This window comes from Panthera uncia, chromosome C2 (genome assembly GCF_023721935.1).
Source record: "Panthera uncia isolate 11264 chromosome C2, Puncia_PCG_1.0, whole genome shotgun sequence".
In the NCBI taxonomy this organism is placed as follows: domain Eukaryota; kingdom Metazoa; phylum Chordata; class Mammalia; order Carnivora; family Felidae; genus Panthera; species Panthera uncia.
Genome location: NC_064810.1, coordinates 78,911,603 through 78,928,630, shown reverse-complemented (window position 1 = coordinate 78,928,630; position 17,028 = coordinate 78,911,603). Strand labels below are relative to the sequence as shown.

Genomic DNA, 17,028 nt, shown 5'->3' with positions numbered 1-17,028 from the left:
AGTAATTAAAATTGCCATATTGCACATGTCTTAATGAAGTTTGAATGTTAAATAAATTGTATATTCACTTTAAAGGTGTCTTGGTTATTTTATTTGTGTAAGTTTTAAACATCTTACGAACATTTCAGCAATTCTGAGTTAACTGCTGCATCACAGTAGCACAGAGGCTGATCAGTTGTAGATGTTCATCAGCACCATCCGCTAAGCACTTGTCTACTTCCTACAAGAAAATTAAAGGTTAGTAAAATTTCCCTTGGAGTTCTACATTTTGCTGAAGTGTGCAAACAGGTGCCTACTTACAGCAAGTTTTTCTGTCATGATGGATTTCTGTTTGTCGGAAAGGTTCTCGTTTTCTACAACCACATCATGAAGTTGACTTACAAGCTGAGTGGCTGCATGGCCCTCATCTATTAAATTCTGCAACAGGAAAGTACAGCATTTGGGGTGATTCTTTTAAGTTTTCCCTTCCCCATAGTTATGAGTGAAGTGATGACTTACTTTTACCACACCTTCTAGTTTGTCAAAAGAGCCACTCTGACATGCAGCAAATAGTCCATCGATGGTCTCAGCTGGTATTACCTAAAAAGGTTATAAGGTTTGGTTTCTGGGTCTGAACATGCCTGAACCCACTTTTCTCTCAGGCCTGGGTAGGGTAGTTCATTGTATGCAAAAAGACGTCCTGTGGCATGGGATGTAGAGCTGTTAACCTTAACTAAACCCATGCAGAGCTGGAAAGCCCCTTTATGGCTTCTATCCTGAACTCCAGATACATGATCCAGATACATGATGATAGGGAGCTGAGTTTTCCATATGGCCCTGGCCTTTTACCCTGTGTTGGACCACCTTAAATTAGTCCAGTCACTATTCTATATCCACGGTGATGCATTTTGCTTTCAAAAATCCCTTAATGTCTGTGAAGTCTACAAAATTTCCTTTGCTCCTGATAGCTTCAAGTTTGAGCCCATGATGAAACAAGAATAGCTGATCTGGGCAGTGGGTGAACAGCTAAAAATTGTCCCTACTGGCTGCTGTCATACCCCAGTGGCTCAAATGAGCCAAGTAGTTTAAAGGAGAGTGCCCCCACCCCTTTCCAAACAAAGATGCCACTAATAAGAGACTGCTCTCAGAAGGCCCAAAGTACCCAGAAAATTAAAGGCAACTAATGCCATCAATTTCATTACGGCACTGAAAAATACCTTTGGGAACTTAAGTTTTGAAAGTAGTAGCAGTAGTAATCGTAGTAGAGATGAACCCTGACAAATGATTTCTGTAAGTAGGATATTGCCCCTCTATATATGTATGACCTTTTGGCCAGAAGAGATTTGTCAGAACAGGGATAGCTGTTAAATCTATTTTAATGCCACATCCCTGAAGTGTTGTGATGCTTCCAGGTTGTTCCCTTATTACACGGTTTCTAGCACAGTACTTGGCACATGCTATAACCTAATAACCCCAAGACTCCTATTAAAAATCCCTATTGTGATGTTAAGAAGGTAGGAGGCTGTTGGGAGGTTGATTAGGTCCTGAGGGTGAAACCCCCATGAATGGGATTAGTGCCCTTATAAAAGACCTTTCTGCCAGGGGAGGATGCAGTGAGTCTAGTCCACAAACTAGAGTCTAGGCACTAAGAAGTTAGTTCTCACCAGATACTCCATACATAATATTTGACCTCAGACTGCCCAGCCTCCAGAATTGTGAAATTCTGTTTATAAGCCACTCAGCCTATGGGATTTTGTTAAAGCTGCCCAAATGGAATAAACCAGCACATATTAAGCATTCTGTATATATTTGATGAAAATTTTCTAAAAGCCACAAAGCCAACTAAAAATTTCAATCTTACCCCAGCAATGTCTGTGATCACCTTCTCTGTGATCTCCTTTCCACCTGTTAATCGAGTAGCACTTTGAAGAAATGTAATAGCTTTTCTTAAGTCTCCTTCTGACACTTTAACAAGATAAGCTATTCCCTAGGAAAAAAAAAAAATTTTTTTTTTTTTTTTTTTTACCAGTGATGGACAGCCAATTATGACTTTTGGCTTTAATAAAGGAAAGTGGAAAAACACTATGTTTTAGCCTAGAGTTAATGGGGAAAAATGTATTTTCATTTTTAGGGGAATATTATCAGTCCTATAAAATGGCAGAATTCATGAAGGACAGCATCAGTCCAATAGAAGGATATAGATCTTTTGCCTCTGAAAGAAATTTGCAGAGACAGAGATGTTCCACACTTCGAACCCTATTTTCTATTTAATACATGAAGCAAAAACGATTCAAATTATGGTTAAATTCTGTTAAAATGAATTAGGCCTATATAGTCTCTTTCTGTACCTGAATTTCATCACCAAATTTGCTCCTGAAGTGAAACATGAGCTAGGACACTAAAATCTTGTCATTATGCAGAGATTTTTTGCAGAATTTGTGTCAGGTGTATGAAATCTGCCCCAGTTCTGGGTCTCTGAAATATAATAAACTTCTCATAGTAACAAGAATGCTGAAGCTATAATTCCTCGACATTCCAACTGTCACTCTTTTAGCTTAACTTTGCCTAAAGGTATCAGAAATTAAAGCAACACATTTGATGCTTTCAGGACCTTTTTACATGAATTCATCAAAGGAATTAGTAATTGCAATAATTAGGAATTACCTCATTGCTAATTTTGACATGTTCTTTATCAGCAATGTCTAGTAATCGCTGCTGTTGAATTTTATCTGACAGTGGTTTGAAGCGGAATTTAGAACATCTAGAGGTCAGAGGTTCAATTATTCTGTAAAATATTGGGGAAAAGAAAGTCAGTGTCTAAAGAATTTCCCCCCAAAGACCTTTTTATCAAGAACAAATCAAGATGTGATAGAGGAGAAATTACTGTAGCCTTGAAACATTTAAAGTTTTTTTCTCCCTAATTGGAGTTATCAAAATAAGGCTGCCTAGCATCTATCTTCAGGGCAATACACATACCGACTGACATAGTTACAGATGAGACAGAATCGGGTGGTTTTAGACTCCTTCTCCATAGTACGTCGTAAAGCTGCCTGAGCAGCCGAGGTCATAGAATCTGCTTCATCCAGAATCACAATCTTAAAAGGTGGACATGGTTTCCCACTGATTCAGAGAAACAGGAGTTATAATTCACATATCACCACCACAATCTACTTTTAGAATATTCTCATGGTCCCCCAAAAAAACCCCATGCCCACTAGGAGTCACTTCTCCCAACTCTCCCAGCCATAGGCAATCATGGATCTCTACTTTCTCTCTCCACAGATGTGCATATTCTAGACATTTCATATAAATGGAATAATATGTTGTCTTTTGTGATTGGCTTCTTTCACTTAGCATGCTTTCAAGGTTCATTCATTTTGTTGCGTCATTACTTCATTCCTTTTTATGGCTAAATAACATAGCAAAGGGATATACCACAGTTTATTCGGTCATTCATAAGTTAATGGATATTTGGATTTTTCCATGTTTTGACTATTGTAAATAATACTGCTATGAACATTTTTGTACATGTTTTGAACAGACCTATTTTTTCATTTCTTGTGGCTATATACCTAGGATTGGAATTGCTGGGTCATCTGGTAAATCTATGTTTAACTTTTAAAGGACCCGCCAAAGTACTTTCAAAATGTTTGTACATTATAGTCATTATAGTCAGCAAAGTATAAGGGTTCCAATTTCTTAACATTCTTACCAATATGAATTATTTTCTTTTTGATAACAACCATCCAAGTATGTGTAAAGTGGTATCTCATCATGGTTTTCATTTGCATTTCTCTGTGGCTAATGATGTTGATGAGCATGTTTTCACATGCTTACTGGCCATTTGTATAGTAGTCCCCCCCCTTATCCACAGGGAGTACATTCCAAGACCCTGCTGGATGCCTGAAGCCCGGGATAGTACACCAAACGGCATATAAAAAAATATATATACCATGTATTTTCCTATTCACACATACCCCCTATATACTTACCTATGAAAAAGTTCAATTTATAAATCAGGCATAGGAAAAGATGAACAATAATGTAATTAATAATGAAATAGAACAATTACAATTATAGTGTAATAAAATTTATGTGAACATGGTCTCAGAATATCTTATGAGACTGTACTAACCCTTCTTGTGATGTGAGATGGTAAAATGCCTATGTGATGAGATGAAGTGATGTCAGGCTACTAATGACCTTCTGAGGATTATGTCAGAAGGTAGATCATTTGTTTCTGTACTTCAGCTGAGTGCAGGCAAATGAAACCACAGAAACAATATATAATGGGGGGGGGCGGGGGGAGAACTACTGTATCTTCTTTGGTGTAAGGTCTATTCAGTTCCTTTGCCTTTTAAACTGGGTTTTCTTTTTATCATTAAAATGTAAGAGTTCTTTATATATTTTTGATCTAAGTCCCTTATCAAATACAGGATTTATATGCATTTGTCAGGCCAAGGTAGATATCAAAAATCACTTTCTACAAATTCTTAAATATGCTCAGATACAAATTTAAATATATACCAGCTTCCAAAAATTTTATCTTGGTACTTTGCCATCTAAGCAGTATAAGTAGCTGACTAAACATCACTGTTTAACTCAGGGCAGTCCTATTTAAATTATTAATAATACCTCCTCTTTTAGTCTAAAAGTGTCTGAGTTTGGACAAGAACTTATATGGTCACCCTAAGTATGAAATATACACTGAAGCTTAAGATACCTGAAATTTTTTTCAAATAACACAGTAACAAAAAAATGGATTTTTTATTATGAGTGTACCACCAAACTATCAAATTTGATTAATACTCCTTAGACAAAACATCAGTTAAAAACTCTTGACAGTAAACAATTTAAAATTAGTTATTATAATAGAAAGGTCACTTGGTGAGTTTAAATAATTTAGATAATTGGGCACCTGGCTGGCTCAGTCAGCAGAGAATATAACTCAATCTTGGAGTTGTAAGTTCGAGCCCTACAGGGTGTAGAGATTACTTAAAAAAATAAAATCTTAAAAAAAGATATGATCCAAGGAGTTGGACAGGGGTGCCTGGGTGGCTCAGTCGGTTAAGCTTCCGACTTCAGCTCAGGTCATGATCTCACGGTCCTTGAGTTGGAGCCCCGCATTGGGCTTTGTGCTGACAGCTCAGAGCCTGGAGCCTGCTTCGGATTCTGTGTCTCCTTCTCTCTCTGCCCCTCCCCCACTTGTGCTCTGTCTCTCTCAAAAATAAACATTAAAAAAAAATTAAAAAAGAAGGGGCACCTGGGTGGCTCAGTCGGTTAGGCATCCGACTTCAGCTCAGGTCATGATCTCACAGTCCGTGAGTTCCAGCTCCGCGTCGGGCTCTGTGCTGACAGCTCGGAGCCTGGCGCCTACTTCAGATTCTGTGTCTCCCTCTCTCTGACCCTCCCCTTTCATGTTCTGTCTCTGTCTCAAAAATAAACATAAGAAAAATTTTAAAAAAAATTAAAAAAGAAAAAGGAGTTGGACATTTGGCAGAGAAGTATTTTACATGCAATGACATGGGATGAAGAAGGGAAAGTGAGCTTACTTACTCTGAACGACTTCCTGACACAGTTAATTGAGCAAAATTCTTCACTTTTTCTCTAACAACCTGTATTCCACGTTCATCAGATGCATTTAATTCAAGAACTCTCAATCGAAACAACTCAGGCCTATGTCAAAATGAAACAAATATGAAACATCATACAGCATATAAATAACCAAGGTTTAAACTACATTTTAAAAATGGCACATTTTGAAGTAGTTTAAAATCCACCTAGTAAACACTATAGATAGAAGGCACACAATCGCTTTTATATTTTTTCTTTTGCATGGACACAGGTTTTTTTTCCATGCAGTTTAAAAAGCAGATGGGGAAAAAAAAAGATGGTATCACATAATTTATAACATTTTAAATCAATTTTTCACTTAGGATTATATCATGAACATCTTGCCATATTATCAGAACCACCGTAAATATCATTTAAAAAAAAAGTTTTTAACGTTTATTCATCTTTTGAGACAGAGAATAGAGCACAAGCTGGGGAGGGGCAGAGAGAGAGGGAGATAGAATTCAAAGCAGGGTCCAGGCTCTGAGCTCTCAGCACAGAGCCCAACGTGGGGCTCGAACTAACCGACCGCGAGATCATGACCTGAGGAAGTCGGACGCTTAACTGACTGAGCCACCCAGGCGCCCCATAAATACCATTTTAAAAGCTTTATGATGTTCTATCCTATGACTGTACCATTTGCTTAATTTAATTTATTGTTGGACATCTAGATAGTTTTAAATATGTTCAATTTTAAATACTGCTGCAATAGAGCATATTTTCGATTATTTCCATAAGGTGGCTTTCTATCAGGGCTATTACTGAATTAATACATGAAGTTTTTCTTAAGTGAGTTTTTAAAAAAATTCTTAAAGGTAGTTCACCAGGGGTGCCTGGGTGACTTAGTCGGTTAAGTGTCCAACTTCAGCTCAGGTCATGATCTCATGGTTTGGTTCGTGAGTTTGAGCCCCGCATTGGGCTTCTGCTGTCAGCACAGAAGCGCACTTCAGATCCTCTGTCCCCTGCCCCTCCCCTGCTCACGTGTGCTCTCAAATTCTCTCTCTCGAAAATAAATATTAAAAAAAAAGTAGCTCACCATAGGACCATCTGAGAAATCAGAAGAAAATTAAAAGAACAATTAAAACACCCTGCCACACCAGTGTTTTGAAAATGGGTTCCCCTTTTTCATTATACATATTTTTTAATTAAAAAAGAGTTGGGATTTAGTCTTCTCTTTATTTTTCCTAAACAGCATGAGATCCTAGGCATTTTTCTTTGGGCATAAACACACAAAGCTCTGTGTATATATTTTCTATTTTAAAACTACATATACTATGAAATGTGGAATTCATAATTAAAGTTCTTTTAGTTCTATAAGGACATTATTTTTAAGAGGATATTTTAAAAGTTATATAATTTGGATTGACCTCTCAAAAAACTAATAAAGTACTTAAGTTCATTATGACTACATTGCTAAGGCTGGTTCAGTTTGGACTGGAGTTGTGGAATAATCCAAATAACTTTTATAATTTCCTTGAGAAACAAAAGTTGCTGTCAAATAAATAAAATATTAGGTTCACAGCAGCTTCCCCATTTTTCTTCCTTCACATTTCACATAGTTCCTTCACATTAGTTCACATAGAACTAATTATCTCTACATATTTGGTGCTTTCAGAGGCATCTGATTATTTTTACGTGTAGGATTTCAGATGTACCCTTTGACCTTATGCTTGATACAAAAACTGTGGAGAAATCCAAGGGCTGCTCTAAAATGGTTGGCTAAGCCAAGACAGTCAATCCAGAAAGAAGAATCTAAGAAATTGGCTCACAGATTTCCTGGTGTTCCTGGACTCCTACTGCATCAACTACCACATACTGTGCTCACTCAAGATACTTGAGGGCAAGGAGCTGGCCTAGTTACTCCAGAGGCAACGCTGGAAAGGCCTGAGCCAGAAGAAACTCTGGAAGGGGTGGTGTGGGTCAGTAGCATCAGACACAGCAGATTCTATCACACAAGGACATAGATGCGAACACACCATTAACAGACTGAGGTGAGTATTGGCATGATTGAAGAAAGATAGGATAGGTCCTCTGGGCTCCAAAAATCATAATGAAAAAGTTCAAGTGATGAAAAATCATGACGCTACTGTGTTGTAGTACATTCCAGCATCTGAATAAGGTTCAAAATGAAGATTACAAAAGATGTAGCCAAGCTTATTTATTGGAAGGGAAGAACTTGAAATGGGCCTGCTGAATTAATAAAAAAATACAGAAATAAAAACAAAGCCAATAACCATGCAGAGAAACCAAATATAAATTTTTAGAGAAAGAAAAGCAGAGATTTTTGGTGTCAAGGCCTTTTTAAACAGAGATTTGAACTTACCCAAAAAGCTCTCTAGCTGCTGCCAGAATAGTGGATGTTTTTCCAGTTCCAGGTGGCCCATAAAACAAGAGATTAGGGAGCTGTAGAAGTTAAATTTCATTTTTTAAAAACTGTATTCTGGCACAAATAGATGAAAATGATGACTGAAAATGTCTATGGAACAGTGCAATGACTTCCCTAATAGTGCACATATCTGAATACAAATATTTCTTCATATAACCAGTATCACAGTATTAGCAGTTGTAAATCCTGCTTTTTCTTTTTTCAGGTAATACTGTACTTTCTTCCAAAATGTCTAATATCTTAAGCTGAATCCATATTTATGACTGCTCTATTCCCAATATACTTAAGTGAAGCTTTCAAAGCTGGAATTAGGAACTTTTTTTTTTTTTTAAAGATTACATTTCTTAAGTAATCTCTACACTCAGTGTGGGGCTTAAACTCACAACGAACCCTGAGATCAAGAGTCTCACACTCCACCAACTGAGCCAGCTAGGCACCCCAAAACTGGAATCTCAGGCTTCTTTCAGTGCCCTATCCCACCCCTTTGCTCAGGATTGGGCAAGATTTTATATTTTATAAACATGTCAGTTGCTTCAAAGAGGAAATGGACCAAAGGAGAACCTGGATTTGGCTAATACTGAGGAAAAAGGAATGAAAAAGACTCATCAGGGCTCTCGATAATGTTCCAAGAGTAGGAGAAAAACAAAAACAAAAACAAAAAACATTTATTAAGTGCTAGGTAGTACTCTATACCATGATTATATACTGTGTAGGGATGCCCAATATATCAGGGAGAATTAATTAGAGGAAGAAAGGATTAAACTAAATCACTAGTTATCTTTTTGTATACCTTAAATCCTGTTAGCTTGGCTCATATCAAGCACACAATCTGTGGTACAGACTGATAAATCTACAAAAATCTAATGAGCTGTTACAAAACTGCATTCTTCAGTACGTCCTTTCACATACAGAAATCACCGCACATAGGAAACTAGGCAGCACAGTTCATGTGTTTCCACTCTTGTCTAACCCTCGGCCTTCCCATCCATTCTTCACCCAAATCAGATGCCACTCTGCTTGCCACTTAAAAACTATTCACTGACTTCACACTCTACTTAGAAAAACAAAACCAGACAAAAATCAACCTATACCTACAAGGACATCCATGATCTGCTCACCAACTCTCTCACCTTCTAGGCTCCAACTTACAGTGAATTCTAACAACTAAGCACTTTATGGCCTATGCTTCCCCCATGAGCTAGGTAGGGTCTGTTTTTTTCTGCTTAGCCAACTCTTACTGCATTACAAGTCAGAAGCCTTCCCTGACCACCCAGTCTAAAGTGGAACTCTTGTGTTACTCTCTCGTCAGTCTTTGCACTTAACGCACTTTGTAATTATTTATTTCTATACAGTAACTTACAATTGTTACTTAGTGATTGGGTTTGATTGTAAAATACCGGTCTACCTCACTAGATGGTAAGCGTAAGAAGGTCAAGAACTTTGTTTGTTCTCTTCGTATCTGTGTTCTCAGCATCTTGTACTGTACTCAACATGTGTCAAATAAATAAACCGATGTGCAAATGTATAGACTGAAGACTGCTACTGTCACGTTAGTAACATAGCTTAAGACACAAGCTATGAGTTTCACTACTTAAAAACAAACACCAAAAACCTTCTAAGCATTTTAACCGGTTTTGGAATCAGGAAAATACTAGCCTCATAGAACAAATTTGGTAGTTTTCCTTCCTCTTCTACTTTTTTGATTAGTTTGAGAAGAATAGATATTACCACTTCTTTAAATGTTTAGTTGAATTTACCTATGAAGTCATCTGGTCCTGGACTTTTGTCTGCTGGGAGTTTTGGGATTACCAATTCAACTTCATTACTAGTAACTGGTTTATTCAGATTTTCTATTTCTTCCTGATTCAGTTTTGGAAGATTATATGTTTTTAGAATTTATCTATTTCTTCTAGGTTGTCCAATCTGTTGGTATATACTTTTCCATCATGTTCTCTTATAATTCTTTGTATTTCTGTGGTGTCATTTGGTGTCTCTATTCTTTCATTTCTGATTTTGAGTCTGGTCTTTTTCTTGAGGAGTCTGGCTAAAGGTCTATCAATTTTGTTTATCTTTTCAAAGAACCAGCTCTTGGTTTCACTGATCTTTTCTCCTGTTTTTGTTTGTTTAGTCTCTATTTTACTTATTTCCACTCTAATCCTTATTATTGCGTTCCTTCTAGTAGCTCTGGGCTAGTCAACTTGGGTACGTCAATTTTATTAAAAAAATATTCCTGGGCTTCTTCGTCTTTAAGATTATAACTATTTTTTTTTTAAATGTTTGTTTATTTTTGAGAGAGAGTGCATGCGCTCATGCAAGAGAATCTCAAGCAGACTCCGTGCTGTCAGTGCAGAGCCTGACACAAGACTCAATCCTATGAACCATGAGATCATGACCTGAGCAGAAATCAAGAGTTGGATGCTCAACCAACTGAGCCACCCAGGTGCCCCTTTAAGGTCATTACTATTATTTTGATTCATGCATGCTTCAACATTTATAGTAATTCATCCATGTAACTATCACATACAATAACTTAAATTCTTTGAAACATGGCAAACTTATTAAGCCTTACATTACATAACGGTGATATATATGGTGCGTTCAAGAACTGTATGTGGAATATTAGGGCTTAAAATTGATTTCTGGAGGTGCCTGGGCGGCATAGTCGGTTAAGCAACTGACTCTTGATTTCGGCTCAGGTCACGATCTCAGAGTTTCTGAGTCTGAGCTTTACATGGGGCTCTGTGCTAACGGTGTGGATCCTGCTTGTGATTATCTCTCTCCCTCTATCTCTCTGCCCCTCTCCTGCGTACTCTCTCTCAAAATAAATACATAAACTGAAAAAAAAAAAAGTCTGAAAAACATCTATTATAATTCTACTTTAATAACTTTTCATCTAAATGAAGGAATGAGTACTCACTTCAGCAGCACATACACTAAAGTAAATGAAGGTATGGATTGTTTTTCTTTACTCTATAGAATTTAAAAATTATCTCATCTTGGGACACCTGGGTGGTTCAGTGTTAAGTGTCTGGCTTGAGTTCAGGTCATAATCTCATGGTCCGTGAGTTCGAGCCCCACATTGGGCTTGTGCTGATAGCTCAGTCTGGAGACTGCTTCGAATTCTGTATCTCCCTCTGTTTCCCTTCCCACTTGCACTCTCTCTCAAAAATAAACAAACATAAAAGCATTTATTAAAAAAATATTTCATCTTTAAGTTTTCTAAAACTTGGTCTGAAAACAAACATAAAATATTAAACAAAGGTTTAAAAAAGAAACTTCTTAATTCAGCCTTATAAGATAGATGGTATAAAGTCAACAACTGGATCATAATCCCACTACATATGCCTAAAGAGTTGAGAATACTACCAATTAAAATATATCTTGTCCTGCAGTCTGTGTAGTTATTACTATACAATTAAAATTGTATACACCAGGGACATCTGAGTGGCTTAGTCAGTTCAGCATCCGACTTCAGCTTAGGCCATGATCTCACAGTGTGCAGGTTCAAGCCCAGAGCCTGGGACCTGCTTTGGATTCTGTGTCTCCCTCTCTCTCTGCCCCTCCCCCACTCACTCTCTGTCTCTCAAAAATGAATAAACGTTAAAAAAATTTTTTTTAATTAAAAAGAAACTGTATACACCAAAATTAAAAGGTAAAGACATTTGTGTCAAGATCAAATCAAAACAAAAACTGGCAAAGATTTTAAATAGTTTGAGAAATAGAACTACTTTCAAAATATGTACTACTGTAGTATAATTCCAGGAAGAGAATAATGGCAGCAAAAGCCAAAAGAACCTCTAATCCAAAGTAGCCAGGCAGAGAGGAAGGAAGCAACTCTTCCTTGGGAAAAAAAGTAAAAACCACATCCCACTTTCATCTGCAACTTTTCCCCTTCTTTTACTGAGTTCTTAAAGCACTTCATAATACAACTTTAAACTGCTAATTCTTCTTACAGAGTTATCTTGCCCCTGAATAACCTAAGATGCAAGTCATTCAAAGGTTTTTGGGTTTTTTTTTTGTTTTTTAAGAAAGGCAGACTGCCAATTGCAGCACCTCATTTGGATGTGTCTGGAGTCTTGGAAACTTGACTACCCTATATTCTCCTACAAATGGACCTTGAGAGCTTGTTTGGAGGTTTCGGCAGGGGAGCGCAGCTACTCGTACACCCTTGACCAAAGAACGGTCCTCCTCTATCGGGGAAGGTTGTCCTCTTCAACCGAGCGCCCAGCTTCGGGAGGGACACACATGGAGCGGTGAGGGAGGAAGGGGACACCCGCCTAGCCAGCCAGATCAGCCGAATCAACCCTGGCCATCAATGGGGTGACAGATGTTACAGCCAGATCACCCTCACATCCATAAAGAGTTTTTTTAAATCTCACATACCACAGCAGGAGACACAATGCTATAAGCAGAAATACTCATGTTTTTTATGTTGTAGTTCAAACCAAATCCTAACATTAGGTGAGCAATTAGTTTCAAAGAATCTCTAACTCTTCTTCAGAGCACAATTATCTATAATTCTCTTATTTATTTGGCTTGCAGATTTATTCTCTGTCACTCTCCACCAAAATAAAAGCTCATGAGCCAAAGAACCCAGCGTGTCTCGTTCAATGGTCTCCACTTGAGTATTACATAACAATGCCACAGGACAGAATGGGAGATGCTCAATCAATATTTGAACCAATCATCCACTGTACAAATAGTTATCAAGGGCATACTGTATGTACAGCTAGTATTTTAGGGGAGCAGGCAATTATAAAAGGAAGGAAGAGGGTAAGTAAATTAAATCTGCAATCTCCCAATGACGTGACACATCATTTGCTACTCACATCAGCTCCTTCTAAAGACTTTTTCAGTACTGCAACCACTTCTTCCTGGAAAGCGACTTCATCCACACATTTTGGGCGACTGGAAAAAAACCCCAGAGATTATTTAGTATAATAGCTACAGTAATGTCTTAAGTGTTCCTTTTGCTAAAATACCAATGATAATTCTTATATATTGGTGATAAAATGGGAAACTTTCATAATTGGAAGTAGGTAGAAGCCCCATTTGTATTTACCTTAAGCTAATATATACTGAAGGAGTGAAATCACTTTTCATTTTACATGCATTGCTTGCATCTAGAGTACTTACAACAATTAAGTAAAAATATTTTGCTTTATTACACCACAAATGTCCACTGGTTAAAAATTTAAAGTAAACAGTGGCCTAGAACATAATGTATTTTGATAAGATCATGCACTTAAGCTGAAAAGAGAGACCTACTTAGTAACCCAGAATAAGCAACTATTTTGGTTAATATAGTTAATACACAGTTAACATAGTTAATTGGTTAATACCAATTTCATCCATCACCTAACTGTGCAGAAAATGCATACCTATTCACTTGACTAAGGGCTAACAAAATAACAAGTTTAACCAAAATGAAGTATAACAACATGTAATTTTCATCTTACATCAGTAGTGATTTTAAGAGAAACTGGAACAAAGTTATACTCCTAACCCTAAGATTAGGTACTGCACTTAGTTAGTTGGCTAAAAGCTCTTCCTTGATTTATACATTTCTAATAAATGAGGTCAACGCTGGGTGGGAATTTTATGTCAGATAATGCTTTCTAGGGAAACCAGTGTATGTTATACACCAGGGTTTCATATGCAAATACCTGCAGGGGCCAGGGAGAAAGCAAGAGTAAAGAAGGCAGAGTGTAAGGCAAGAGAAAACAGAAGAACGATGGTGAATTGAAGAACATATGACCTTGCCAGAACGAGAAGCAGTACTCAGGTCTCATGGTGTCAAGGGAGAATCTGCATCTAGTGCTGTCTAATCCCCTGAGAAGCTGAAAACCTAGGTTCCCCACCCCCCCCAGTATATTTTTTAAATTAAAAATCTAGATTTGAATGTGAAATCTCCCATTTTAAAAACCATCATTGGTAGCAAATAAAACACAGGAGGATCTTATTTGACCTATAAGTAATCCACAAACTTTTGGTAATAATTGAGGCTATATTATTATAACACCAAGGGTTATAACAACTTGTCATAATATCACTTAGCTGATTTAAATTTAAGCGCCACCTCAAAAACTCAACAATGTCCACCTATCAGCAATGAAAGGGGGAACAGATTATTTGGATTTAAATGGAACTCCTGACAAGACCTTATGGTCACCTTCTAGAAACTGTTTTCTTCTGCTGTATCTCAATCCCTAAACCACAGACCTGAGTTATACAGAAGACCTTAGTTCCTCTATAAAGTAATTAAACTAGATCATTCTACAGTAGTTTCAGCTGCAAGGCTCTATGACTTACCTAATTGGGTGATTAAGGACATCTAAACAAAGCAAATCATCCCTCTCCCCGTAAGTTAAAAAAAAAAAAAAAAAAAAGTGATCAAAACTGGTTAGAGACGTAATATATTAACTATTTCAACAAAACCACAAGCATTCTTACTATTTTTCCACCCACGGAACAGGTTTGGCTTTCTTGTTCTCTCCACTGCTTCCAGCTGTGGCAGCTACTCGATCCTTCAGTGGTGGTTTAGTACTGACAGATGTGCCTTTTAGAAAAGCCTGCATGGTTACTTCACCCTGACCAGGTGCAAGACAGAAAAGGAAAAGCTCTTTTGAAATCATTATGAGGACATACAGCGTGAAAGCACCCTTAACCTTGTGCAAAATATTCCAATAATTACTTACCAAATAAAGGACATCACCTCATGACCTAGCATCTTCTAAATGTACTGTACTGAGAACTAAAGGGACCATAAAACTGGCCGAAGTGCTTAGGACACTTAGAATTTATTTATAATGAGAGAGTTACAGAACAAAGATAAATTTATGAATGACAAATTTTGAATTCCACACTTTTTGACAAATATGATGTCATTAATGGCCAAACTATGCATGGGCCTCTACAGTCTCTTCCATTTCAGTCAGGGGCCTAGCTTTAGCTCAGACCCAGGGACGGACTTAGCAATGAGGAGTTGGGACCACAAATGAGAACTTTCATTTCTTTTCTTGGGCCTAGAGCTCTACTCAAAGATCTGTTTTAGTGGCAGAGCCAACGACTACCGCTGACTCTGAAGAGGCTGTTTTGTGGGGAGGGTTGGGTCTGGGAATTTGTTGTTAAAATGGAAACAGTTCTTTTGCTTAATAACATGCTCATCTGAAGAAATCAAAACAAAGTGGGAAAGCATGAATTGTTCTAAAAAGTCATGCAAAAATCTCACCCAGAAGATAACCACTATTAACATTCAGATATACTTTCTTACAGGCAGCAGAAGGCTGTTTTAGGGATAAGAGAGCATTGTTAGCTTGCCCGAAAATTCTGTTTTTTTTCACTGCTCTTGCTCAGGGCCTAGAGCAGTAACTAGTACATGATAGATGCTCCATAGTATTTGGTGACTGAATTACCATTTATGAGACTCAGCTTCCCCTTCTGTAAAAGGAGCTAAGGCCTACTCCATAAGGCAGTTAATAAAAGAATAAAAGGTAAATAAAAGAATTGTGCCAGCCCTCATGCCCTGTTGGTGGGAATTATATTGGTGCAGACACTATGAAAACCAGTATGGAGTTTCCTCAAAGTATTAGAAAACAGAGGTATCATATGATCCAGCAATTCCACTATTGGGTATTCAAAAAGATCTATGCGCCCCTATGTTCAATGCAGCATTATTTATAACAGCCAAGATATGGAACAATTCGTGTTCATCAGTGGATAAATGGATAAAGATGATGTGATACACACATGATGTTACTCAGCCATAAACAAGAAAAAAAATCTTGCCATTTGTGGCAACACGGACAGACCTTGCAGATGTTCTACTAACCAAAGACAAAAGAAAGCCAAATACTGCATGATTTCACTTACATGAGGAATCTAAACAAAACAAAACAAAACAAAACAAAACCCAGACTCAGCGAACAGACTGGTGCTTGTCAGAAGGGAGGGGGCAGAATGAATGAAGGGGATTAAGAAGCACAAACTTCCAGTTATAAAATAAATTGAACCACGGGATGTAACCTACAGCACAGGGAATGTAGTCAATAGTTTCGCAATGTATACAAACGTTTAAGCACTGTGGTACACCTGAAACTAATATCGTATGTCAATTTAATCTTTTTTTTTTTTAAAGAAATACACAGAAAAAGCATACTTCTGTGTACACATACCTCTATGCTTGGCATATGAGTAAATACTCGGTAAAAAAATGATTAAAACCTGTAAACAGCCTAGGTTTTTAGCGTTACTGGATTATTCCCTCCATCCCTGCCACAGGTTGCAGCAATTACTAAACACTATTACAAGCCAAAGCAGGGCTCTGAAAGATGCTGTACTGAGCTACCATTCTGCGAACGGGAGCGACGGGGGAAGACATCACAGGAGCATCAAGGGCGCAAGAGGTGAGGAGAGCGAAGGCCACCCTTGCAATTTCTCCGGCCGGTCGCCCGTTATCCCTGGCTCGCCTGCTCCTGGGCACTGCCTGGGCCTCTCAGCCGCTCATCTCCGGAGCGAGGATGCCGCAGGGTCGTCCCCGGGGCTCCCGGGGATAGGGAAGGGGCGAGGTGGCCGCGAAATTCTAGCTCCGTTCCCCAATGTGAGACCATCAGGCCTCGGAGGCCTGGAGCCGCCAGACCTAGTGACACTTACAGTAGCCGCCGTCAGGACGGTCGCCCGAGTTCCCGCCACGGAACAGCCGGCGAAGGGCAGGGCGGGAATACACGGGCACGGAGCGCGTCACTTCCGGCTCGCCGCGCGCGCTCCGCGCCCACGGGGCCCTTAACTTCTACCCCGTTTTATTTGCACAGGTGACACGCTTTGGGGGTCGCACAGACTGGGGCAAGAGTGACAAAGAGGTGTAGATTAAGTTCCACGCCGTCCCCGTGCATTCCTCGGACTGGAGGCTGCAGGGCAAGGGAAACACAGCGACCCAGGCGGGAGGAGCCGCGGGCACGGCGGCCCCGGCATGCTCTGCGAAAGTGGGCGGGGAGGGGTCTGCGACGGCTCCCACGAGGGGCCGGACGGGGCGTGGGCCTGCCCAGAGCCTG

The 17,028-nt window shown here is 38.7% G+C and overlaps 1 protein-coding gene across 1 annotated transcript; it reads right to left on the bottom strand.

Annotated features, from left to right (window-relative positions):
- Positions 1–68: 68 nt before the first annotated feature.
- Positions 69–16,716, bottom strand: RFC4 (replication factor C subunit 4). Its single transcript, XM_049629539.1, has 11 exons — positions 16,631–16,716; positions 14,432–14,568; positions 12,808–12,886; positions 7,916–7,995; positions 5,536–5,655; positions 2,956–3,099; positions 2,644–2,764; positions 1,841–1,966; positions 499–579; positions 301–417; positions 69–220 (listed from the first exon to the last, which is right to left on the bottom strand). The coding sequence occupies exons 2-11, from the start codon at positions 14,554–14,556 to the stop codon at positions 125–127; spliced, it is 1,089 nt and encodes a 362-aa protein (XP_049485496.1). The 5' UTR covers positions 14,557–14,568; positions 16,631–16,716; the 3' UTR covers positions 69–124.
- Between the last annotated feature and the right edge of the window lie 312 nt (positions 16,717–17,028).